The sequence below is a fragment of the Staurois parvus genome, unplaced genomic scaffold, assembly GCF_062004578.1.
Source record: "Staurois parvus isolate SC_StPar_1 unplaced genomic scaffold, SC_StPar_1.0 ptg002240l, whole genome shotgun sequence".
NCBI classification, from domain to species: domain Eukaryota; kingdom Metazoa; phylum Chordata; class Amphibia; order Anura; family Ranidae; genus Staurois; species Staurois parvus.
The window spans coordinates 159,609-184,504 of NW_028320036.1; the positions used below are offsets into that span (position 1 = coordinate 159,609).

At 48.0% G+C, this 24,896-nt stretch overlaps 1 protein-coding gene across 2 annotated transcripts; it reads right to left on the reverse strand.

The window, feature by feature from the left end:
• Window positions 1-653: 653 nt before the first annotated feature.
• Window positions 654-22,467, reverse strand: ASXL1 (ASXL transcriptional regulator 1). 2 transcript variants are annotated; one of them, XM_089665558.1, is made up of 13 exons: window positions 22,237-22,467; window positions 16,553-16,635; window positions 15,811-15,813; window positions 14,121-14,229; window positions 13,327-13,438; window positions 13,107-13,174; window positions 12,934-13,027; window positions 11,509-11,646; window positions 11,221-11,384; window positions 9,819-9,915; window positions 7,994-8,099; window positions 6,770-7,262; window positions 654-5,108 (listed from the first exon to the last, which is right to left on the reverse strand). In XM_089665558.1, exons 1-13 carry the CDS (start codon window positions 22,291-22,293, stop codon window positions 3,336-3,338), a joined length of 3,297 nt encoding a protein of 1,098 aa, XP_089521684.1. In that variant the 5' UTR covers window positions 22,294-22,467; the 3' UTR covers window positions 654-3,335. The 2 variants fall into 2 exon arrangements, with proteins under 2 accessions (XP_089521684.1, XP_089521683.1); XM_089665557.1 differs by lacking the exons at window positions 15,811-15,813; window positions 16,553-16,635; window positions 22,237-22,467 and having other exon boundaries at window positions 12,934-13,015; window positions 14,121-14,265.
• Between the last annotated feature and the right edge of the window lie 2,429 nt (window positions 22,468-24,896).

A 24,896-nucleotide genomic window follows, 5' to 3' on the forward strand; every position in this document is an offset into this window, starting at 1 on the left:
GCAGGGTGCCCAAACTTTTGCAGACGCCATTTTTTTGTTTTCTGTTATTTTGAAAGTGTAAATGATGGAAATAAAATCTAACTTTTGTTGACATATTATAAGAATGTCTAATCTGTAATTTGATGCGTTTTGGAGATTTTTCCATCTTTCCTTGGCTTCTTTATGCACATTAATACAAATTTTTAGCTGGGGTGCCCAAACTTTCGATCCCCACTGTATGTATATACACACACACACACACACATATATATATATATACACACACACACTATATATGTACACACACATATACATACACACGCACACACACGCGTGATTTTGTGCACAGCTGCCGCCCTGAAGCAGAATTTCTGCTATGGGGCGGTACTAAAGCGGTCTAGGTGCCCCAATCCCCATACAGAACAAGGCCAACAGACAGAAAGAGGAGGCCAGTAATGGAAGCTCACACAGCGATGCCATCTATACAGAATATACATTTATATTGTGGGCAAAAATTGTTTACAACATAAATACAGGAATAAAACACTGGAATGCGGAAGCCGAACAGTTTACTTTATATACAACTTGTTGAAATCTCAAACATGTTCTTGTCCATGCAAAACCAAGTATGGACATTTCCCACCCACCCATCCCGCCCCTCCCCAAGCCCCGCCCCCTGACCATGACCCCCTGCCGTCACCCACATACGGCTGGGGAAGCACCCCGTTACAGCCTCTAGAGCGGTGCTGGAGGTGGGGGTGGGGGATGAAGGGGCAGTAACGTTCCGAGAGTGACTGAAAAAAAGTAATACAATAAAACTTTATTAATACTGTGCATACCCCACAAAGACGTGGCACCGGGAGTGTTGCGTGCACCACAGAGGCAAAGTGTGAACATAGAAACCGGGAGCAACATTTTTTTAAACTTTACTCAACAGTTTTCTGCACATTACTGCGCAGTTATTTGTATAGAAGCACCTTATTATAGGGACGGCCTGACTCTCAAAACGAGAGTCGGACCTGTGAGCCCAAATCCTTCAGTTGTTTATCAGTCTTCCTTCCAGACGCCGTAACCCATTAGTAACACCAAGCTACGGTCTTCCCTCCTCTGCAGGATCATGCGCCCAGGAGGGCACCCAAGAGACTCGTAAATTGCGAGTCGAGCCAATAGTTTCTCTATCAGATGAGTGACGGGTTTAGTAAACGAAGCATTACGAAGGGTCAATGCCACATTCATCTGACAAAGATAAAACTTTAAACCTGACACCCCGGTTGGGCATCAGAACCCAAACGTGGTCAACCGCTTGTTGGCTAGATCAGTTCTCTCCTTTGGGCACCAATTTGTTTCCTCGGCACAAGATGCTACAAAAGGAGGCTCAATAACTATAAAAAAAAATTCACCATTTTTAAAAAAGCAAACATGGCTGGCAACATGTTCATCTTCATTCTACACCCAGGACCTCAGGGTCCCAAGTCCGGAAACCCTTTCTTACTGCTCATCAACAAATGGTCTCCCCATCTCTGTGGAGCCAACTGGGGAGACGCCACTGGCCACTACAAGACCCAACCCTACAAAATTATGTTTAAAACAACGGCTAGAAATGGGCAGGCCTGCTAATGCCCAACTCTGGACCCCAGTAAGACCTTGTGCCGAAGCGTGAGCCACGCGGCAAAATACAAAAATGCCCAAAAACCGTAAGGTCTGTGTCAACTGGATGCTAAAAAGTAAATTATAAAAAAATTACAAAAAAACTGGTTTCTAGGGGCCTAAAAAAAAGACGAGACTTTTCAACAATTATGAGGCCCATGAACTCAACCAAATTGAAGCCTATGCGTTTATTCAAACAGCCAACTCACGAGCTGCTAAAGGACAGATATTGCTAAGCATGGCATCCTCAAAAATGGCTAAAAGCTTAAAACATCTGCCAAAAATGCAACATAAAAAGAGACTTTACCCACAGCAACCATTTTTTGTGCTGACCGCTGCAGACCAAATCCAGGTTTGCTGCTGTTGGTCAAAGCCAGCCTCTCAACCTTTTGACCCCAGAAGAACCCTTAAAATAATTCTCATGTCTCAGGGAACCCCTGGTAAGATTAGCCCATGGGGGAGTCACTGGGAAAATGCTCCTTACATTGACGTCCAGGCTTGCTGCTATTGGTTGCCATATTGTTGGTCTAAGCTAGCCTCTCAACCTTTTGACCCCAGAAGAACCCTTGAAATAATTCTCAGGGAACCCCTGGTAAGATTAGCCCAGTCATTGGGAAAATGCTCCTTACATTGATGTCTAGGCTTGCTGATATTGGTTGCCATATTGTTGGTCTAAGCTAGCCTCTCAACCTTTTGACCCCAGAAGAACCCTTGATCTAATTCTCAGGGAACCCCTGGTAAGATTAGCCCATGGTGGAGTCATTGGGAAAATGCTCCTTACATTGATGTGAAGAGTGCCCCCAGTTGACCTGAAACTATGCAGGCACCATCAGATGGGAGATCACTTCATTTAGGGAACCCCTGGCCACCTCTGGAGGAACTGACGAAGAAGCGGAAGCTTCGAAACGCGTTACCGCCCACTTTACGGAGTGACGTCTCCTTGGTGTCATCACTTGCCATCTTGCGTCCCACGTGGGTTCCAGCCGTCGCTACTTCCCTCCCAGACTTGGCCAAGGAACATCAGCCGGATCACCTTGAGGAACCTCCTGCGATGGTTTTACATGCCCATTCTATCTGCTCAATAGTGAGTTTCCGATTTTCCTATATCTCAATAAATGGATTTGTCCCATACTGCGCTTAGTCTGGCACCCTCTCTGTGTTGTCTTTACATACACCAAATCAGAGCTTCAGCTTCACTCTGGGAGGGTGGTTCTGCTGCTGGTGCCTACATACAGTTTAAGTCATGGACATTTGATGGACTTTTTTGTTTAATTTATGGTTCTATTCCTGTATGGTCCTTGGCAATATTTGCTTCTTTAGCCCCTATCTCCCCCCCTCCCCCTTTTTCTTCCAAGGAACCCTGATTGAGAAGGACCTAAACTCTACCTTGCGAAAAAAAGAAAAAAAAAGGGAACCCATCCTAAAATTCCGTTGTAACGATCAATGCACCATCTCTCCCATTGGCACTGCCTGGCAATGACTAAGGAGAGGAGACATCCCAAAAAACGTTGGTAAGACCAGTTACAGCTCTTTTGCATTACTGCCCCTTCAGCAGGATCTGTATCACAATAAGAGCTGAATAATAATAATAATCATCAGCGGTTTAGTCTCTAACAAAATGAAGCATAATACATATTAAATCACCTCCGGGCTCCGAGGTTATGAAAATACAGACAACGTACTATTGAAAGTCCCGGGCCATCTTTATACTATCTTATGACAAGGCACGAATCACAAAGCTTGGAGGGGCCTATGCAGTCGATGTGATAGAACGCTCCGCACCCTTCGCAAACTGTCATGGCTTTGAAGCTGCACCGGAACGACACATGCTCCCCGCTCTCATGCTCGGCAAAGACTTCCACGGACAGGGAGGCCTCGCCGGTCACCGCGTATTCTCCAGGAAAGGAGGAGAGGAGCACCCCGGCTGAGTAGCAGTAGGAAGCTACATCCTGCGCTTGCTTCCCAAATAAAGTTTGTTTTAATTTGCCTGGAGGGGATAGCGACAACAACTCTACTGGCAGCTCGACGTGGACATCGACCTCCTTGGGAAATGAGACAAATGGAAAGTCCAAGAGCAAACTATCCTTGTTGATGGACTCCATATAGCTAGCTAGCCAACGCTGTTGTTTTCCACCACAAAACATTTCGTCACCCTGGAACAGTTCCAAGACGTTAGGTGGATCAATACCACGAGGATTAGGTTTCTCGGCGCTCCCTTTATTTACCACCCCTTCACCCAGAGATGGGACACTGGGAGGTGAGCAAGATCTCGGCAACTCTTCACTCGCGTTTGCCAAAAAATATCCATCTTTGGAGATTAACGTAGGACAGCGTTGGTCGGGAAATTCACTTTTTACAGCAGTGGGAGCAACCAAGGGTAGAGAATCCTTGAGACCGTCATTCAGACCTTTAGGAGATAAATCATCTCCAACTTTGAACATGAAGTTCATGTCCGTATGCAGACAAGATAAATCTGTCGTTTGAACGGGTGTACTTTCGCACGTGTCACATGACGGTGAGCGAGGTGACCCTGCCAACACGTGTGTCTGATTTTGCTTAACACTGTCCAATAAGTCAGACTCGTTTGGCTCCCGTACATCCAGAACAGGAGATAAGTTGACCGACTTACAAGGAATGGTCTCTGGATGACTTCCACAGTCCCGATGCACGTTATCGGTTGAGGTGCTGGCTGGCTGAGGTTCAAGAGAGCGAGGGTCAACGGTGGCTGAATTTGCAGACTCTTGGAGGTCTGGATGTGAAGAATCCATGATACCATCACTGCTTTTGTCATTGGAATCCTTTTCATTTGAACTCGCGTTAACAGGTTTAATTCTGTTCTGAAAGGTATTGGACACGTCACCAAGGACACAAGACACAGATTCAGTCTGTACACAGTTCCCTTGCCCTGCAGAATCCGTAACTAGAACGGAAGCCGGCCGGCCAACTCTTACATTTTCTTCCCCTTTGCCATCCATAGGATCATCCATGTCACAGATATTTGTAGCTTTTTCGGAACTCTTACAGTAATCCAAAGAGCCAACCTCGCCATCAACCAGCTCATTGACGTGCCACTCTTTGGCCCCTCTGGCGTCGTGACCATACTCTTTGGTCTCTGGAGAACTCCAAGTGATTTTGACTCGAGGAACTTGAGGTTTGTCCGCCGAATCCCTCACTGTAGCGGACGGCAGTAATTGTGTTCTGCAGCAATCTGCTGGCTTCTTTCGATGTCTACGCTTAGCCGATCTTCTCCTTTTGGAGTCTCTGGGCCAGCTTCTTCTCGCCGTGGTGCTGTGGCCTCCTCCCGGGCCTCCGCCTCCACCAATGGAGGTCTGGAGGTCATGGCCACTGGTCTGACTGTCAGCAGGTGAGCAGGAAGTAAGTTGGCACCCAGGGGGATCAGGGTTTGGGATGATCCGGGGACAGATCTGGTAAGCTGGCAGACCTTTAACCACCCAGGGAGGTTTGATGCGAGAAAGCTGGATCTGCAAGATAAAAAGGACAATTAAATCAAAAAGGTCCAGCAAAATCCTCCATAACCATCAGCAGCTGAGAGGTACATTAGTGAACAGTAAAGGCGATCATATGTATTGTGTGCATTTTCCACGTAGCCCATAGTTCTTTAATTGAAACACTACCCATTTATGACAACTATTGGAGAGAGTGACACCATTAGGAGGACTTGTTTCCTTTATGTTCACCTGGTGACTTGGTTGGTAACATACTTCCTGTCTTGGGGTAGCACCTCAATGGGGTCACCCTTGGACGGCAATGGTAGGAGAGAGGGTATTGTCAGGCGACTAGTAAATCAAGAAGGACTTTTCAAAAATGACTGATAAATTAAAAGCCTGTGTTTGTCTTTATTACCACTTTAATGGCAGGTTTCTTTTGGCGCCTCCCGGCCCTTTAAGGGTTTCAGAAGCCGGGGTTTTAGGGTCACGTGACAGACGTGATTTGCTGTCACGCGATCAGGAAAGGTCCCGATCACAAGAGGAGATCGGGACCTTTCCGTGAGTACCTGACGTGTGCTGGGAGCACGCACTCTCAGCACATGTGTTTTTCTTAATTGCACAGAAATGTGCGGCCGCTCGGCATCAAGGACCAGACGCCGGGAGGTTGCACATTTGCGTGTGGCCGGTGCCAAGAGGTTAAACTACTTACCCTCAATGGAACAGGACGTGGTGGTGTCCCCACTATGATTAGACCACTTACACATTCCTTCACATGAAGCCCTGGTTCATACCGCTGCGACTTCAGGTGCGACACGCGATTCACAAATCACACCTGAATTCGCATCTAACGTATTTCTATGGTACGGTCTTAATAGGTGCGATTTCAAGCGTCGCATTTTGAAAAATAGTTCCTGCATTACTTTTTCACCACTTTAACCCCTTCATGCCGGCCGCACGCAAATGTGCAGCCTTCCGGTGTCTGGACCTAGACGCCAAGCGGCCGCACATTTGCGTTCATGTAACAAAAAACATATGTGCTGAGAGCGCGCACCCTGCGCTCTCCCAGCACACATGTGCGGTACTCGCAGAAAGGTCCCGGTCCACTCTTTCGATCGGGACCTTGCCCGATCATGTGACCGGCAGTGACATGACACTAAGCCCCGTCCTGCCCACCTCCCGGCGCAGGAACTCCTCCACGCCGGCGTGAAGGGGTTAACTTACAGACTATAGAAAGGTAAATGTCCCCAAAATTGCACCCATGTCTATATCAGCGCTACTTTGAAGTCGTACTTTAACCCCTTGGCGCTGGCGCCTCCCGGCCCTTTTTGGAGTCTCAGAAGCCGGGAGGCGGGGCGGGGTTTTAGGGGCGTGTGACCGCTGTGATTCGCTATCAATATTGGAAAAGGTCCCGATCAAAAGGGGAGATCGAGACCTTTCCAGGAAACACGGACATATGAGCTGGGAGCGCGCACTCTCAGCACATATGTACTTTCTAATTGCACGCAAATATGCGGCCGCTCGGAGTCAAGTCCCAGACGCAGAGAGGCCGCATATTTGTGTGCGGTCAGCGTCAAGGGGTTAAACTGGAACCAAATCGCACCAACTGGAAAATCGCATTCGGTGTAAACCGGAGCTTAAGCAGACTTCTGCTCACACCAAAAATGCAACAGGAAATAAAAAGGACTTAGCAATACCCGGATTGGGGGGACTTTTGGTTCCTCTTTGGTGGGCTGTGGCTTTTCTGGGTGAACACTTGTAATTGTGTTACGAAAGGACTGACGCTGTTCCATCCGTGGCTTCTTTTCGAGGGAGGGGCTGGAGTTATCTGGATCGGCCATCTTTCTTTTCTGCTCGCTGTTCTCGGGATGAAGCTCTGGGACCCTGTCAGAAGTGGATGGAAGGTTTACAGCTTCCGCAGGGGCTAGTCTGTCCTCTGAAGCTGGGCTGATATTCTCAGCTTTCTTGGGAGGAGGAGAAGAGATTTTTGCCTTTGAAGCCACTGGAAGGGTTTTCTGTAGTCTCTCTCGGTTTCTGTACATGCTGCGCCGCAGTCTGCCCCGGATCTCTGGAAGGGATTCTTCAACATGAATGGGCTCTGGGCTGGTCCTCTGCACAGCTTGACTTGTGGAATCAGGTTGGTTGCATTTATTTTCCGGGTCAGAACCTGGATCCTCAGACAGGCCAAGTCTACAAATATAAAACAGGCAAAAATATTTACTTTCATATGAAATAAGGAAAATATTGTGCACTTACCACATTCATCAGAGAGCGGTGACATCACCGAGAATGTGGCCTATCTATTCACTAGAGAGCGGTGACACCACCGAGAATGCGGCCTATCCATTCACTAGAGAGCGGTGACACCACCGAGAATGCGGCCTATCCATTCACTAGAGAGCGGTGACACCACCGAGAATGCAGCCTATCCATTCACTAGAGAGCGGTGACACCACCGAGAATGCAGCCTATCCATCCACTAGAGAGCGGTGACATCACTGAGAATGCAGCCTATCCAATCACTAGAGAGCGGTGACATCACTGAGAATGCAGCCTATCCAATCACTAGAGAGCAGTGACATCACTGAGAATGCAGCCTATCCATTCACTAGTGAGCGGTGACATCACTGAGAACGCAGCCTATCCATTCACTAGAGAGCAGTCGCATCACTGAGAATGCAGCCTATCCATTCACTAGAGAGCGGTGACATCACTGAGAATGCAGCCTATCCATTCACTAGAGAGCGGTGACATCACTGAGAACGCATCCTTCTAGTAAATGCAGAGTCATACACCCAATGAGGACCCTAAATGAACATTGTGAACAGGAACCTGCAGGAACAGGCAGGTGTGGAACATACAGATGACCCACCGACACCCCAAATGAACCAAAACAAATGATGATCCCAATAGCCACTCACTTTTGCCCATAGAAATCCTCGAAAAACTTCTCCTTCCAATCTTCTATTTTCTTTTCTTTGCCCATCTCTTGTCTCATTCTCAGCTGCATCTCTGGCGTAAATTCACCTGCGGGGACAGACATCCAATTACAGGAACCACAGCATAGGACAAGCGTAAAGGGGGTCAGCTTCATGCAGACATGTTGAATGACTCGGGGGCCAGCACACCCCAGCGGGTGCATTTTATGGTGCGCATGCGATGTAGGCTGGTGTAAAGAGGGAAGGTTTGCCGCTACGCCCAACTGGCCTGGGAGAAGAAACGATAAAGAGCGGTCTCCATCAAACCACACCTTCCACCCCACCCACCAGGGCGTAGTCATAGGGTGGGGGCTGGTGTGCGTTTTGCCCCCACGGCATGTTGGAACCCAATGGCAGTGTTGGTGTTTGGAGGATTGCTCACGTCATTGCTTGTCATGTTCAGGCAGCACACTTGTATGTTGTGAACACGACATACAGCACTTGATATCTCAGCGTCTGCCAATCAACAGCTTATGACACCTAGTGTGTATGAGCCTATACTGGGGAGACTCTGGGGTGGGGGGGATGGTAAAAATCTTTGCCTGCCAGTTAATGTACTCTGCACCAGCATCGGCCTTTATGAGAGCCTCACGCCACTTGTAAAATCTTTTATTTGAAATATTGTGACTGTTCCAGTATAGAAGACAACAGGACTGGCGTGCAGAAGTTTTAGAGTTCATTTCAGGCCTGAGAAACACAAAAGTGTTCTGAAAGCATGCATTTTTGAAATTTTTAAAGTAAAAAAACACAACAGAGTGGAAAACAAATCATAAAAAAGACCTAACCACATCGATAAACGGTCAGACGGGAGCGATGCCATTACAGGTGGACGTTTCCAAACGACCCCCTGCATCCATTGCCTGTGCGCGCTCCCTGCGTACGGGACCTCTATGTGAGGTCCTGATTCATGTCATCACTGATTGGCCAATCAGTGATCACATGAATAGCAGTAAACAAGATGTCACTTCTGACATCATTGCTTACTACGTGTGACATCTGTGAATGATCACAGAGATCACATGGTACAGGGCTATTCACAACAGCCTTATACCATGTGACAAGCTGTGACCAATCACAGCTCACACAGTATTTCTCAATGGCTGCAAGAATGCAGTCAAAGAAGAAATGATGGCATTTACAGCCTTTATGGGTGTAAAAGCAATCAGTGTAAAAAGAGAAAAAAAAAAAATCTTCATCACCCCCCACAGTAGTACAGTGTCACTATAGTAAACAAGATGTCACTTCCCGACTTCATTGCTTACTACTTGTGAAATCTGAACAATCACAGAGGTCACATGGTACAAGACTATTCACAGCAACCTTGTACCATGTGACAAGCTGTGACCAATCGCAGCTCTCAAGGTATTTCTCAAAGACTGCAGCAAAGCGTCCGGACCGGAAGCGGTTAAAGCAAAACCGTCCTTCCCCCCCCCCCCCCCCCCCCCCGAGAACAGCATGTAATATCTGCTCCACAAAATCTATTCCCCTGAAGGCCAAAGGGAGCTACAGAGGAGTAAAGACAAAAAAAAATAAAAATGGTAGTTTGTAGATATGGAGAGCAACTGACACTTTCCCAGCAGTACTGGCAGTTGGTAGGTCAGGTACCCAGTGCAGTCACATGGCGTTTACACCGAGCTGAGGATTCTCCCTGCCCCATGGTCTTCACATCCCCGTGGTTTCACCGATTGGCACGGGATGAATGGGGAGGTGTGTGGTGTATGTGCGATTGTTGGACATCGAATCCTTATGACATATGAGTGTCACCTACCGTCTGCTAGCCTCTCCCTCCATCTCTGACAGGAATGGGCAAAGAACTCGTTATTCAGGGCACTGCCACTCATCTTCGTCTGCCCGTCTGGAGTGACCTGGAAAGACACGCACAGCAATGTTACAATCTGCACAGCTTTTCAACATTTCCACATATAAATATTTTAATTGGATTATAATCAATATTTGACTTTGAACAATTTTTTAGCCCCGTGCCATCCTCCAGCCGCCAACTCCATTTCTGCTCGCAGCGCACAGGTGACGGCGACATCGCCAACCCTCTGCCGAGATCCCAGGAAGTTCTGAGTGTCACAAATTTCACCTGAAGATGTTCCTGAGCAATAATTCCAATACTCAGCATTCTCTAATCTCCCCAGATGGACGGTGACACCAGCACTGCACAGGTACCACCAGCAGCAGCCAGGAATAAAGATAGCACACTGACTAAATGGTTAGCACTTCCGCCTGGCACAACCACGGCACCACCTGCCTGGAGATCACAGGTTCTCCCTGTGCCTGTGTGAGTTTCCTCTGGATACTCCAGTTTCCTCTCACACTCCAAAGACATGCTGATAGGTGAATTGGTTCCTGTCCAAATTGTCCCTAGTATGTGTATGTATGAATGTGAGTTAGGGACCTTAGATTGGACGCCCCTTGAGGGTTAGGGACCTTAGACTGGATGCCCCTTGAGGGTTAGGGACCTTAGATTGGACGCCCCTTGAGGGTTAGGGACCTTAGATTGGACGCCCCTTGAGGGTTAGGGACCTTAGATTGGACGCCCCTTGAGGGTTAGGGACCTTAGATTGGACGCCCCTTGAGGGTTAGGGACCTTAGATTGGACGCCCCTTGAGGGTTAGGGACCTTAGATTGGACGCCCCTTGAGGGTTAGGGACCTTAGATTGTACGCCCCTTGAGGGTTAGGGACCTTAGATTGTACATCCCTTGAGGGTTAGGGACCTTAGATTGTACATCCCTTGAGGGTTAGGGACCTTAGATTGTACATCCCTTGAGAGTTAGGGACCTTAGATTGTACACCCCTTGAGGGTTAGGGACCTTAGATTGTACGCCCCTTGAGGGTTAGGGACCTTAGATTGTATGCCCCCTTGAGGGTTAGGGACCTTAGATTGTACGCCCCTTGAGGGTTAGGGACCTTAGATTGTACATCCCTTGAGGGTTAGGGACCTTAGATTGTACATCCCTTGAGAGTTAGGGACCTTAGATTGTACACCCCTTGAGGGTTAGGGACCTTAGATTGTATGCCCCCTTGAGGGTTAGGGACCTTAGATTGTATGCCCCCTTGAGGGTTAGGGACCTTAGATTGTACGCCCCTTGAGGGTTAGGGACCTTAGATTGTACCTTCCATAAGTCAAGTGGTCAACACCCGTGCTCTGCAAGGAGATTACCTGCCTATCCACCTCTGGAAGTAGGAGCAGCAGCTGCTGTTGAAGATTGTGGGGGAGAGCATTAAACGTCCGGACGTTGATCAGTGCACGAAGGTTTGTATTGACAAGAATAGATCCCGGGGTTTCGAAGTCTATCTCTTCTTCTTTGTTCTTCTTTACTTGCCCTGCGACAGAACAGGAGATGCCCTTTAAGCGAAGCACTCGTCACACGATTCATGGTTGTGGGAGAGACAGTTCTGTCAGAAAAACCTTTCATGTCACAAACAGTAACAAGTGTTTCCACTCTACCTGTAACTGGGGAAGTCTTAATACTTCTGAGATGATGTGTGGAGTTTCCGCTCAGCGCGGCACGCCTGTGAAAGGTCAGATTGCTCCCGATGGTTCGGTTACTGGAGGACGCGCTCTCTACACGACGGACAGATAAGCCTGAGACACAGCAGAGAGTCAGCCAGCAGAAAAAAATCACTAATAACAGCTTCTCTATGACTCTAAACCAGTCCCAGAATCCATGTGCTACGTGATGCCCGAGACTCAGAAATGAAAGGAATTCCTTTACCCTCCAGGACTGAGCCGCGTGTCAGCGATGATCCTGCTTCCTTTGTATCTCACGCGCTCCCCCTCCCAGACACTGCAGCTCACAGTGGGAAGGGTTCAGCAGCAGAAACACATTCTGTCAACCCAGATATCAGTGGGCAGGGATAGGTGTGGCCAGGTGCTGACAGATACAGGCTTGTATATCAGCAATATGAATGTTAAGGCTGAAAAGCCACGCCCGCTCCAACATCTTCTCCCACTTAAGCAGGCACAGCTTACACGAGTGGCAACGCTGCACTGAATTCAGGAGCAACGCAGCATCGTTGTCACAGCATAACAGGAAGCTGCATTATGAGGACTTCCATGGCAGGATCAACAGGAGGGACTTTGTGGTGACAAGTGTAGATGTACTTACGACTAAAGGGCTGTGCTACATATACATACAATCTCTCTCTATATCTATCTATCTACATACATATAATTAATAAATATAAATTTTATATATATATCTATCTATCTATCTATCTATATATATATATATATATATATCACACATATATATCACACATATATATATCACACATATATATACATACATATACACATACATATACATATACACATACATAATTATGTATTAGTCCTACCTATTTCAAATCAATAGTGCAGCGCTGTGTTCTAAATAATAACAGTTACAGGACATTAAATAATAACCAAGTGACCGAAAGATAAATACATCCAAAAAAAAAATGTCCCCAAAAGTATTTAAAAAAATAAATTAAAAAAAAAAAAAAAAATATATATATATATATATATATATATATATATATATATATATTTTAATAATAATATACATTTTTATATATATATTTTAATAATAATTATATATATATATAAAATTTATATTATTATTAAAATATATATATATTTATATATATAAATAAAATTGATATTATTAAAATATATATTTTTTTTTTAATTACTTTGGGGACTTTTTCTTTGGGCATTTTTTTTTTAGATGTGTTTATCTTTCGGTCACTTGGTTATTATTTAATGTCCTGTAACTGTTATTATTTATAACAGCGCTGCACTATGACTTGACCTAGGTAGGACTACTGATGAACCCAAACAGAAGAGATCAGCTAGTGACCTTTGTGGCAAATTGACGAATATTCTTACCGGAGGTTGATGGTAAATGGGCCCCGTTGACCTTCAGAGGCGTCAAAACAACGCGAGGCAGTAAAACTCCACTTCTTCTCTTCTGTTTGTTGACCTAAACGATGAGCACCTCAGGGTCACAGAGAAAAGAGGGCACCCCCAAATATTCCCCGCTCCCAGAAAAGAGCCATTACCTGCACCAAGGACCTGGTTTCTCTGACGTTGGACTCTTGGGCAGAGGACGCGCTTCCAGATGATTCCACTGAATGAAAAGAAAAGGAATCGGTCAGGCTCTGGAAATATTGAGTTTGTGTAGATATTGCTGATATTGCTCCTCATTCTACACAGGTCAGTAGGGGGTATTCTTTGAGATGGGAAGAAGGGTCAATGGCCAGCCCAGTGTGACACCTGTACCTGCAGCGCCTGTATTGCTCTCACTCCATTGGCTGCTCTCCTCGTCGGCTGTATCTTCTGTGTCCCCATCTTCAGGCAATGACACCACACGAGACCACTGCAGTGCATTCTTCTATCATCGAAAAGAGAAACAGCAGCATTTTTAAAGGATTTCCTTTGCTCTTTGTATCGTACTACGGGGGTCATTTACTAAAACCGGAGAGTTCAAAACCAGGTGAGGCTCTGCATAGAAACCAATCAGCTTTCGGGCTTTTGGTTTGTCAAAAGTTTAACCCCTCGCCCTCCTGAGGATTTAGCTCCGCGGTATATATACACTAGGATTTATTTTTTTTAATACTAGTAATGGCAGCGATCAGCAACTTATAGGGGGGCTGCGATGGGCATTCTGACACTGGGGAGTACTAACTGCTACTGACATCCCCAGTGACACCAATACAGTGATCGGTGCTAATAAAAAGTACTGACACTGTACTAATGACACTGGGCAGGAAGAGGTTAATATCTGGGGCGATCAAAGGGTTAACTGTGTGCTGTTTTACTGTGTTGTTTGTGTGTGCTTTACTATGTAAGCACACTGCTTTGTATGGCTCTGCCATGCAGAGCCATACAAAGTAGCGTGCTGGTGCTGAAGGAAGAGATCTGTGTTGTTTACATAAAGACCTCTCCCCTGTTAGTGTTCCTCTGCGATTGCATAAAATAAATGAAAGTAAAAAAACCTTCAGCCTTTAGAATCACTTTACTGTATCTTCTTCCGCTAAACACCGTTACAATGTCCATTCTCAGCTCACACTCACCTTCATTGTGAACAGATTGATCCGCCCTGGGAGCTTGTAGAAAAGAGCCTCTCGGGTTCTGGAGTTAGAATGTAACATGGCGTTCAAACAGGCGAGTGGGGAAGATCCGCTGCACCACAAAGATCATGTCAGTTCACGGAGAGCAAGCGAGCGAGAGAGAGAGAGAGAGAGAGAGAGAGAGAGAGACGAAAAAAGACAAAGAAAGACGAAAAAAGAGAAAGACGAAAAAAGAGAAAGACGAAAAAAGAGAAAGACGAAAAAAGAGAAAGACGAAAAAAGAGAAAGACGAAAAAAGAGAAAGACAAGAGAAAGACAGACAGGACGGACGGACGGACAGACAGAGGGAGAGGGGGAGAGAGAGGAAAAAGAAAGACGAAAAAAGAGAAAGAAAGAGACAGACAGGAAAGAGAGAGAGAGACACAGGAAGGAAGGACAGACAGACAGACAGAGAGAGAGGAAAAAAGAGAAAGAAAGAAAGAAAGACAGACAGGAAGGGGAGGGGAGGGGGGGGGGGTGGACAGACAGACAGGAAGGACAGAGAGAGAGAGAGACAAAAAAAGAGAAAGATGAAAAAGAGAAAGAAAGAGAGAGAAAGAGAGACAGACAGGAAGGAGGGAGAGAGAGAGAGAGAGAAAGCAAGAAAAAAATAAATAAAAAGAAGAATGAAGAAAGAAAGAAAAATGAAAAAGAAAAGAAAAAAAAAAAAAACACACTTTTCTAAAATAAACAAATCCTAAACCGGGTTGCTATCTGTGACTTTTTACAGTCTCTGGCTTCACTATTTTTTTTTTTTTTTTTTTTAAATGCAAAAAAGAAACCAAAAAAACACCTAATCAGTAGCCAGGCCACTAACTTTGGATAAAACCTCCACTTACTCAATGGGGTGATTTTTAGTGTGACTTGGTTGATGTTTGTTTTTTCACATTCTATGGGGCCAAGTCACACTAAATCCCACCCAAGTCTCACAGGAACCTTTTCCAAGATCACCATTAGGCTGTTTTCCAACCGATCCGTTTTTCTTCAATTTTTGCATTTAAAGAAGTGCAAGACAAAGGCATGACCATTACATCCTATGGAGCACTTCACTGGTTAGTTGCATTTTCCAAAGTCCCGCTTGCTGCAATTTTATATATATATATATATATATATATATATATATATATATATATATATATATATATATCTCTATCTGGGCCGTCTCTGAGTCCAGGTAGATGTGCAAGTGTGATTGGGATATGTTTTAACTGGGAATTTGTTTTTTTTCATACAGAATGGGAGCCTTAAAGGCATATTCCATTTTTGTTAAAAAATAAATAAATAAATAAATAAATTTATTATATATATTTATATAATTTTTTTTTTTCTTCACTGCAGGAACCCCTACTTCACAAGGCATTGGACGACATTTATGTTAGCAGATCACTTGAAGAGGAGAGACTTGCAATTCAATTGTGATCCTCTTCCTCAGTGTCTAGCTGAGTGGTCATGTGACCAGCCCCCATGAGATCCTATCCCAGTGACTTGAGGGCCCCCAAGACCTTTTAGGACTCTCAGGGGGCTGGCATGGTAGTAGGGAATGACGAGAGGAGAGGGTGGAAGGGGGTGTGGGAGATTTGGCGACAAAGTGACCACAAAAAACCAGCAGACACAAACTTTACAGTTCTATATATCATTTTTAAGTTGTTCTTACCTTCTGTAGATGCCAAAGATGATCATATAAAAAGAGAAAAAAACAATAATTAGTGACATGCCATGGACATTCACCGCTTAAGGAGCGCCATTTAGCAGATGTACTGAGCAGCATTACGTGTATATATACATCATTTTGCATTTCTGGGTAGGGGGCTCGTACTGAGCCCGCGAATGTCAATCACTGGATCCCGGCCGGTAATTATCCGCCGGCGCCCAGTGATTACCGAGCATCTCAGACAGGGAGGAAGACTTTTGTTTAATCTTCCTGCCAGACAGCTCAAGCACACTGCTCGGGATGGTTGCACACAGCACAGCCATCCTGATCAGTGTGATTACAGTGAAGCACACCCCCCACCCCCAAGTAAAAACACTCCCAGCACACATTTAACCCTTTGATCGCCCCTCACATTAACCCCTTCATGCCCAGTGCCATTAGTACAGCATCAGTGCTTTTTTTTTTTAGCACTGATCACTGTATTGGGGTCACTGGGGATGTCAGTGAAACTAGAGTCAGTCCCCCCCCCCACCCCCAGTGTCAGAATGTCCGCCGCAGTCCCGCTAAAAGTCGCTGATCGCCGCCATTACTAGTAGAAAAAAAAAAATCCCATTATCTATACCGCCATTTGTAAACACTATAACTTTCACGTAAACCAATTAATTTACACGTATCGGGATTTTTTTTTAGCGAAGACACTGGGAGGCACTCTGCCTTTTGCCAGGAGCTGGAACACAAAACTCACTTGGTCTCTTTCAGCCCCTCAGCCTCAATCACGTTCAGAATCTGTTTTGGGGTCATCGGTGCATCTGAATAATTCTCCAAGACCTGATGGGGAAGAACAGAAACACAGATTACTTCTTTTATTCCAATTATCGAATATGGCTGAAACCAAAAATCAGCCTTCCAAGACCAGTCTGCAAACCAACAACTACATAGAGCATACAATATGTACCTCAACCCCCCCCCCCTACTAATCACAGCAATGGACCCTGCAATTATATAACCCCCCCAACACCAAATATACTATAGAACTCTTTCCCCCACCCTCTGTTACATTATATACCTTCTCACTTAATCCAAACACACTAATATTCCACTATATATACACCAGGGGTCTCCAAACTGCAGCCCGAGGGCCAGATGTGGCCCTTTGCTTCATTTTATCCTGCCCTTGGGGCATTATTCCCTCACTGTCAGCAAAAATGGGGCACTATTCCTCCCCCTGACACCAATGATGGGGCACTATTCCCTCACTGATACCAACGATGGGGTACTATTCCTCCCACTGACACCAATGATGGGGCACTATTCCTCCCACTGACACCAATGATGGGGCACTATTCCTCCCACTGATACCAATGATGGGACACTATTCCTCCCACTGATACCAATGATGGGACACTATTCCTCCCACTGATACCAATGATGGGGCACTATTCCTCCCACTGATACCAATGATGGGGCACTATTCCCCCCACTGATACCAATGATGGGGCACTATTCCCCCCACTGATACCAATGATGGGGCGCTATTCCTCCCACTGACACCAATGATGGGACGCTATTCCTCCCACTGATACCAATGATGGGACGCTATTCCTCCCACTGACACCAACGATGGGGCACTATTCCTCCCACTGACACCAATGATGGGACGCTATTCCTCCCACTGATACCAATGATGGGACGCTATTCCTCCCACTGACACCAACGATGGGGCACTATTCCTCCCACTGACACCAACGATGGGGCACTATTCCTCCCACTGACACCAATGATGGGGCACTATTCCTCCCACTGACACCAATGATGGGGCACTTTTCCTCCCACTGACACTAATGATGGGGCACTATTCCTCCCACTGACACCAATGATGGGGCACTTTTCCTCCCACTGACACTAATGATGGGGCACTATTCCTCCCACTGACACCAATGATGGGGCACTATTCCTCCCACTGATACCAATGATGGGGCACTATTCCTCCCACTGATACCAATGATGGGGCACTATTCCTCCCACTGATACCAATGATGGGGCACTATTCCTCCCACTGATACCAATGATGGGGCACTATTCCTCCCACTGACACCAATGATGGGACACTATTCCTCCCACTGACACCAATGATGGGGCACTATTCCTCCCACTGATACCAATGATGGGGCACTATTCCTCCCACTGACACCAATGATGGGACACTATTCCTCCCACTGACACCAATGATGGGGCACTATTCCTCCCACTGATACCAATGATGGGACACTATTCCTCCCACTGATACCAATGATGGGGCACTATTCCTCCCACTGACACCAGTGATGGGGCACTATTCCTCCCACTGATACCAATGATGGGACACTATTCCTCCCAATGACACCAATGATGGGGCACTATTCCTCCACTGACACCAATGATGGGGCACTATTCCTCCTACTGATACCAGGACTTTCTACTCCCGCTGGCCACAGTCCGGCTCTGCCAAAAATTGAGGGACAGTAAACTGGCCCTTTGTGTAGAAAGTTTGGAGACCCCCAATATATATACACACACCTCCTTCCTATTACACAGGACACAGAGCATCTTCATTAGCCACTAAAATAGGGTTACCCCACCCCATACCAGATGACACGGGGTGGCCTGTAACATTACCAGCCGGAACTGGAACCAGCTCAATGGTATGGTGCCATACAGGTCCAGGGCAGCGACTCCCTACAGGGGGACCCGAGTCCCCAAAGGCCCTTAGTGATAGGTGAAGATTGGACCCTTACAAGGGTCTGGTAAGTGCCCTGTGGTGGCCCTCTACTGGTGTGACCCCAAACTGCTCTAGTGAAACCCACCCCCCACATGCAAGGCATGGATGTGGTGTCCCTAGTGGGAAATATGGCACATGCTGCACAGGTGCTGCGGCGCAGCAGGGCACAAGAAAAGCCTATGTCAGGAAGGACCCTCATGCAGCAACCTTGCTAGTAGGACTACAGGTTACAGAAGAACCTCCTTCACATCACGATTCCTTGTGGGAACTGCAGGTCGCAGTAGTACCTTCTTTGTGGACTGCTAGTCACAACATGCGTTACAGAGGCCACACAATCTCACAATTTTCCATGCGTAGGTGGTGGGGCACTGGAAGATTGAGAATGGACAATCCCATGAGGAAAAAAGTGCACCGTCTCCCGGTACCGCGCCCTCTCTGCTTCACCTTGGCCAGCTTTCTTCCAGGTCCCACCAATGGAGTGTCTTACGCCAGCAAACGATGAGTTGAACACTCTGTTGACCAAAAAATGAAAATAGCTCGTAAAATTGTGCCATCATTTGTTTGGTTTTGCAGCTGGCACACTGGTGACGCGAGGATGATGAATTCAACAACTGACACAGATTTTGTTGGGTTTTAGACTCATCTACTGCTGGCATTGATGGCATGGAGGAGGACATGGAAGAGGAGGACATGGAAGAGGAGGACATGGAAGAGGAGGACATGGAAGAGGAGGACATGGAAGAGTTTTTGGATCCTCCAACATCAAAGATGGGAAGATTGTTCCTTCTTTTATCCTGAAGGGTCTTGAGAACAGACACTACCCTTCTGATGGGATGGAGTTCTGGCCAATTCTTGGTCTGGGAACTTGGTCAGCACAGGAGAATTCGTTGCCCGTCAACATCCTGGAATTGAGGGCTTTTCATCTTGCCCTACTGCATCGATGGTGCAGCTGAAGGGTTTTCCTATAAGGGTCCAATTGGATAAAGCCACGGTAGCGGCGTAAATTTTTCATCCAGGAGGCACCAGTATTTGGGCTGCTCAACGGACGTGGATCTCATCCTGCAATGGGCAGAACTTTCCAAGTTTTCGCGCTCCGCATTCCAGGCGTGGAAGTTTGGTGAACGGGGGTTCTCAGCCATCAACAACTGTTCCCTGGAGAGTGGAGGCTGCACCCACCACTGTCTGCTGAACTCTGTTGAGAGGTGGGGGCTCTTTAGCAAAGGATATTGCTATTCTGGTGTCCAAGGTCAATGCCCGGCTGGAAGAGCTAGTTTCCAGGACCGAGAATCTTTGAGCTCTAATGAGACTCTGGGACCAGTGGTCCCTGCTTTATGCCCGTCGTTATAGCTCCTACCTCATCAATTTAGCAGGATTACAGTGGAAGGTATTTTTCGAGGTTTCTAACCCCGGCCTTAGCCCAGAAGAATGAAGCACTCTGATATTGTGAAGGTGTTGGCACACAAACCTTGAACTTTTTAGATAGTCCCAACCTTCGGATGCAGGGTCCAGTTTTTTGGGTTTTTTTTAGTTGCTGGTTCAACTCCAGATCTTATGTATTCCAACTCTATGAAAGGCTTGGAAGGTGCCCTCAAGGAGGACTGATCAAGTCCTTATACGTTGTGTTCTTTAGTATGAGGTTTCACCGGCCGGGATTCAACCAATTCCATGGGGGAGTAACTTGACCCGAGTCCATCCGGGATATTCCTCTTAGTCCTTCTGAGTTGGCAGGTTATATTTCTTGGTGCCAAATTACTTCAGCTCAAAGAAATTAGGACTGGACTGCTCTATCCTGCGAGGAAATGCCCCGGGTACTCCACCATGACAAGGCGGCTTTTTTCAGCTTCATTCATCCATTTTTTTCTAAGGTGGCTTTGTTGTTCCTTTGCAACCAGGACATGTGATGCCGTCTTTCTGTCCAAGGGGGGGGGGGGGGGGGGGACAAGGCTCTTCACACTTTGGATGAGGTTTCTGCTATCTGGTGTTACCTGCAGCGGATTGGTTGGATTCCCTTCTTGTGCTTCGTGGAGGTCCAAGGAAGGGTCACGCAGCTTCCAAGTCTACCTGCTCTTGTTGGATCCATCAGTTTCCGGTCTGAGGACGTTTGGTGACCAGGAGTTGTGGGTACATCCCGAGCGGGTCAACATCGGGGTTCAGGTCCCATATAGTCACCACCTGGTCTTTGGTTCATACCATTTACAAAGTGTAACTACGTGGATGTCATAGCCGGTGAGGACGCTACCATTGGTCGGGGGGTACTGCAGGCTGCTGTGTGAGGTTCTAACATAACGGGGCCACCGGGCTATGCTGCCCTCCCCTCGTATCCATGACTTGGGGTCATCCCCACCATCAGGACCAATGAGGATACTGTGTGTCCCGAGATGTAGGAGAGAGATGACCAAGAGAAGGATTCCACAGGAAGACCAAACACTCCACCATCCGCTCCCAGTCCTCCTGTGTTGTAGATGTACGGTCCGCATTGCACTGCACCGAGCAACGTTGTCACCACATAAATCCTGTGTTGTCACAATACGCCACACCCCCCCATTACATTATATGTACACCCCTCCTACATTGTACTACATGTACACCCCCCTCCACATTGCGCTACATGTACACCCCCCTCCACATTGCGCTACATGTACACCCCCCTCCACATTGCGCTACATGTACACCCCCCTCCACATTGCGCTACATGTACACCCCCCTCCACATTGCACTACATGTACACCCCCCCTCCACATTGCACTACATGTACACCCCCTCCTACCCTCCACATTGCGCTATGTAAACCCCCATCCCCTCCGCATTGCACTACATGTACACCCCCTCCTCCCCTCCGCACTACATGTACACCCCCTCCTCCCCTCCGCACTGCACTACATGTACACCCTCCACACTGCACTACGTACACCCCCATCCCCTCCGCATTGTACTACATGTACACCCCTTTCCCCCAAAAAAGGCACTATACACACACCCCTGTTGCACTATATATACTACCCCCCCCCCACAATGCACTATACACAACCCCCTCCCCCACAATGCACTATATATACACAACCCCCTCCCCCACAATGCACTATATATACACAACCCCCTCCCCCACAATGCACTATATACACGACCCCTCCCCCACAATGCACTATATACACGACCCCTCCCCCACAATGCACTATATACACGACCCCTCCCCCACAATGCACTATATACACGACCCCTCCCCCACAATGCACTATATACACGACCCCTCCCCCACAATGCACTATATACACGACCCCTCCCCCACAATGCACTATATACACGACCCCTCCCCCACAATGCACTATATACACGACCCCTCCCCCACAATGCACTATATATACACGACCCCTCCCCCACAATGCACTATATATACACGACCCCTCCCCCACAATGCACTATATATACACAACCCCTCCCCCACAATGCACTATATATACACAACCCCTCCCCCACAATGCACTATATATACGACCCCTCCCCCACAATGCACTATATATACACAACCCCCTCCCCCACAATGCACTATATATACACGACCCCTCCCCCACAATGCACTACATACACACATCACCCCCGTCCTCCGGACACCGCTCCATGCACCCCCCTCCCCCGCAGTACGTGGTACGGTCCCCCTCCCCCGTATTTGGTACCATCTTGGCGGCCTCGGCCCACGTGCGCTCCCTCCGCCTCTTCTGTTTGTCCCTCATGATGGGGGTGTGTAGTCGGTTCTCCCGGAGGGGGGGAGGGATCTCTCTGGCGGAGCAGACGGAAACGCGGGAAAGGAGGTAACGCTGGGAGTTGTAGTCCTCTCCGGGGTCCCCAGCCAGCTCCTACGCACCGGAACCACACTCCCCACAATACACTTCCGCCCCACCTCGGAAGACACGTGACGGAGAACGGCAGCCGGGGATTGGAGGATCGGGCTCGGAGAGCAGTTCTCGCGGGAAAAGCGACGCCCACCAAGCTCGACGTCAGCAGCGGAATGCGCATCGAGGGGGGCGGGGAGAATGGGCGATCGTGCGAAGGCGCCGGTCACGCCCTCCCTCTCCTTATATGGCGAGGCTGGGGAGAGCCTGGAGCGGGCTGCGGATTGGAGGGGCTCTGCGGCACTGGGGGCGGGACTACAAGTCCCAGCATGCCTTGCACATGGCCAGAGCTAGTGACGTCACCTATTACCGACTGCAAATTCTTTTTCATGCTGGAAATGTACTTGGAGCTCCCAAAACCAATGACATGATGGGCGGAAGGAGAGGCCCTGGAAGGGTGGAGGGTGTATGATCACTCGTGTATTTCCAGTACAACATAGAATACAAGGCATTGTAGTGACCACAGGCTCCATACTAGACCCAGAGTGATGGGGAACAGAACCCAGCCGGCTGTGCTGAGAACATAGATACCAAACATGCCCAACCTCCACATGGTGCCTGCTGGTGGAAGAGCAACAATGTGATATTATCCATAGGGGGCGCTCTACAGGTCATCAGTTCATGAAGGCCCTGGAATCATCGCTCCCACTCCAGTGTGCACAGCGACCTGGTACATGTAGTGAAACCAGCACCCAGAGTCACCCCCAACTGTCTGTTGAAGTGCCCAGGTGTAACTGTCATTTCTTTGTTCCCTTTTCACTTTATTACTATTGCACTGCAGGGGGGGGGGGGGGCACTTATGGGAGAGCATTTTGCAGTGACTGGTTCTCTTTAAGGGGTTCTCAACCACCAATCCATGAGCCTTCATCCCCCCACTGTGCGCCCCCAACCTCCTACAGTGTCCCCTATCTTGCAGAAGAGCCTCTAGCCTCTCCCCCCATAGTGTCCCCACTTCCAGCAGTGCCCTCTGTTCCTCCACAGTGCCATCCAGCCCCCTATCTTGCTGCAGAGTCTCCAGTCCCCCCATTCTGTCCCAACCTCCCACAGTGTCACCCACCCTACTAAACTGCCCAGCTGTGCTCCTCAACTTGCCACCCAGTTTCTAGCTTGCAGCAGAGCCTCCAGACCACCATGGAGTCCCCTAGCTTGCAGCAAAGCCACCTCCAGACCACCATGGTGTCCCCTAGCTTGCAGCAAAGCCACCTCCAGTCCTCCATGGTGTCCCCTAGCTTGCAGCAAAGCCACCTCCAGTCCTCCATGGTGTCCCCTAGCTTGCAGCAAAGCCACCTCCAGTCCTCCATGGTGTCCCCTAGCTTGCTGCAGAGCCTCTAGAACTCCATAGTGTCCCTTAGCTTGCTGCAAAGGCTCCAGATCTTCATAGTGTCTACTAGCTTGCAGCAGAGCCTCCAGACCTCTATAGTGTCCCCTAGCTTGCTGCAGAGCCTCTGGATCTCCATGATGTCCCCTAGCTTGCAGCAGAGCCTGCAGACCTCTATAGTGTCCCTTAGCCTGCTGAAGAGCCTCCAGACCTCCATAGTGTTCCCTAGCTTGCAACAGAGCCTCCAGACCTCCATAGTGTCCCCTAGCTTGCCGCAGAGCCTCCAGACCTCCATAGTGTCCCCTAGCCTGCTGCAGAGGCTCCATATTTCCATAATGTCCTCTAGCTTGCTGCAGAGGCTCTAGATCTCCATAGTGTCCCTTGGCCTGCTGCAGAGGCTCCAGATTTCCAGTGTCTCCTAGATTGCCGCAGAGTCTCCAGACCTCTGTAGTATCCTCTGGCTTTTGACAGAACCTCCATAGTGTCCGTTAGCTTGCTGCAGAGCCTTCAGACCTCCATACTGTACCGTAGCTTACCGTAGAGCCTCCAGACCTACATAGTGTCTCGTAGCTTGCTGCAGAGCCTCCAGCCCTCCGTAGTGACCTTTAGTTTACCACAGAACCTCCAGATGTCTATAGTGTCCCTTAGCTTGCTGCAGAGCCTCAGGGTCTCCATAGTGTCCCCTAACTTGCCGCAGTGCACCCAGACCTCCATAGTGGCCCCAGCTTGCCACAGAGCCTCCAGACCTCCATAGTGTCCCCTAGCTTGCTGCAGAGCCTTCAGACCTCCATACTGTCCCGTAGTTTACCGTAGAGCCTCCAGCCCACATACAGTGGCCAGTCTCCTACAGTGCTCCTGCAAAGCCCCCGACCTCCTGGAGAGAACCCCAGACCATTCCAGCTCCCTCCAGAAACTTTGTCTCCTAGAAGGCCAGCAAGTCTACTACAGAGTCTTCAAACCCGCACCCCTACAATGACTTCCAGAGCCTCCAAGCACTTTTGCATTGCCATACTTTTATTTTTTGAATAAATGTTTTTTTCTCACCGTTTGGGACAAGAAGATTTGGAAAGAATTTACCAAGCCCTGGTCTCAATAATGTTGGGAACCTCATTGTTAGACCTCTCAT

Bases quoted from the DNA above. Each gene is read 5' to 3' on its own strand.
- ASXL1 (XM_089665558.1), bottom strand. From the start codon at position 22,293: ATGAGGGACAAACAGAAGAGGCGGAGGGAGCGCACGTGGGCCGAGGCC. The intron at 16,636-22,236 runs GTACCAAATACG...CTTCCCCATCAG, and splicing joins GGGCCGAGGCCGCCAAGATG to GTCTTGGAGAATTATTCAGA. The intron at 11,647-12,933 runs GTAAGAATATTC...GCTGTGTCTCAG, and splicing joins CCATTTACCATCAACCTCCG to GCTTATCTGTCCGTCGTGTA.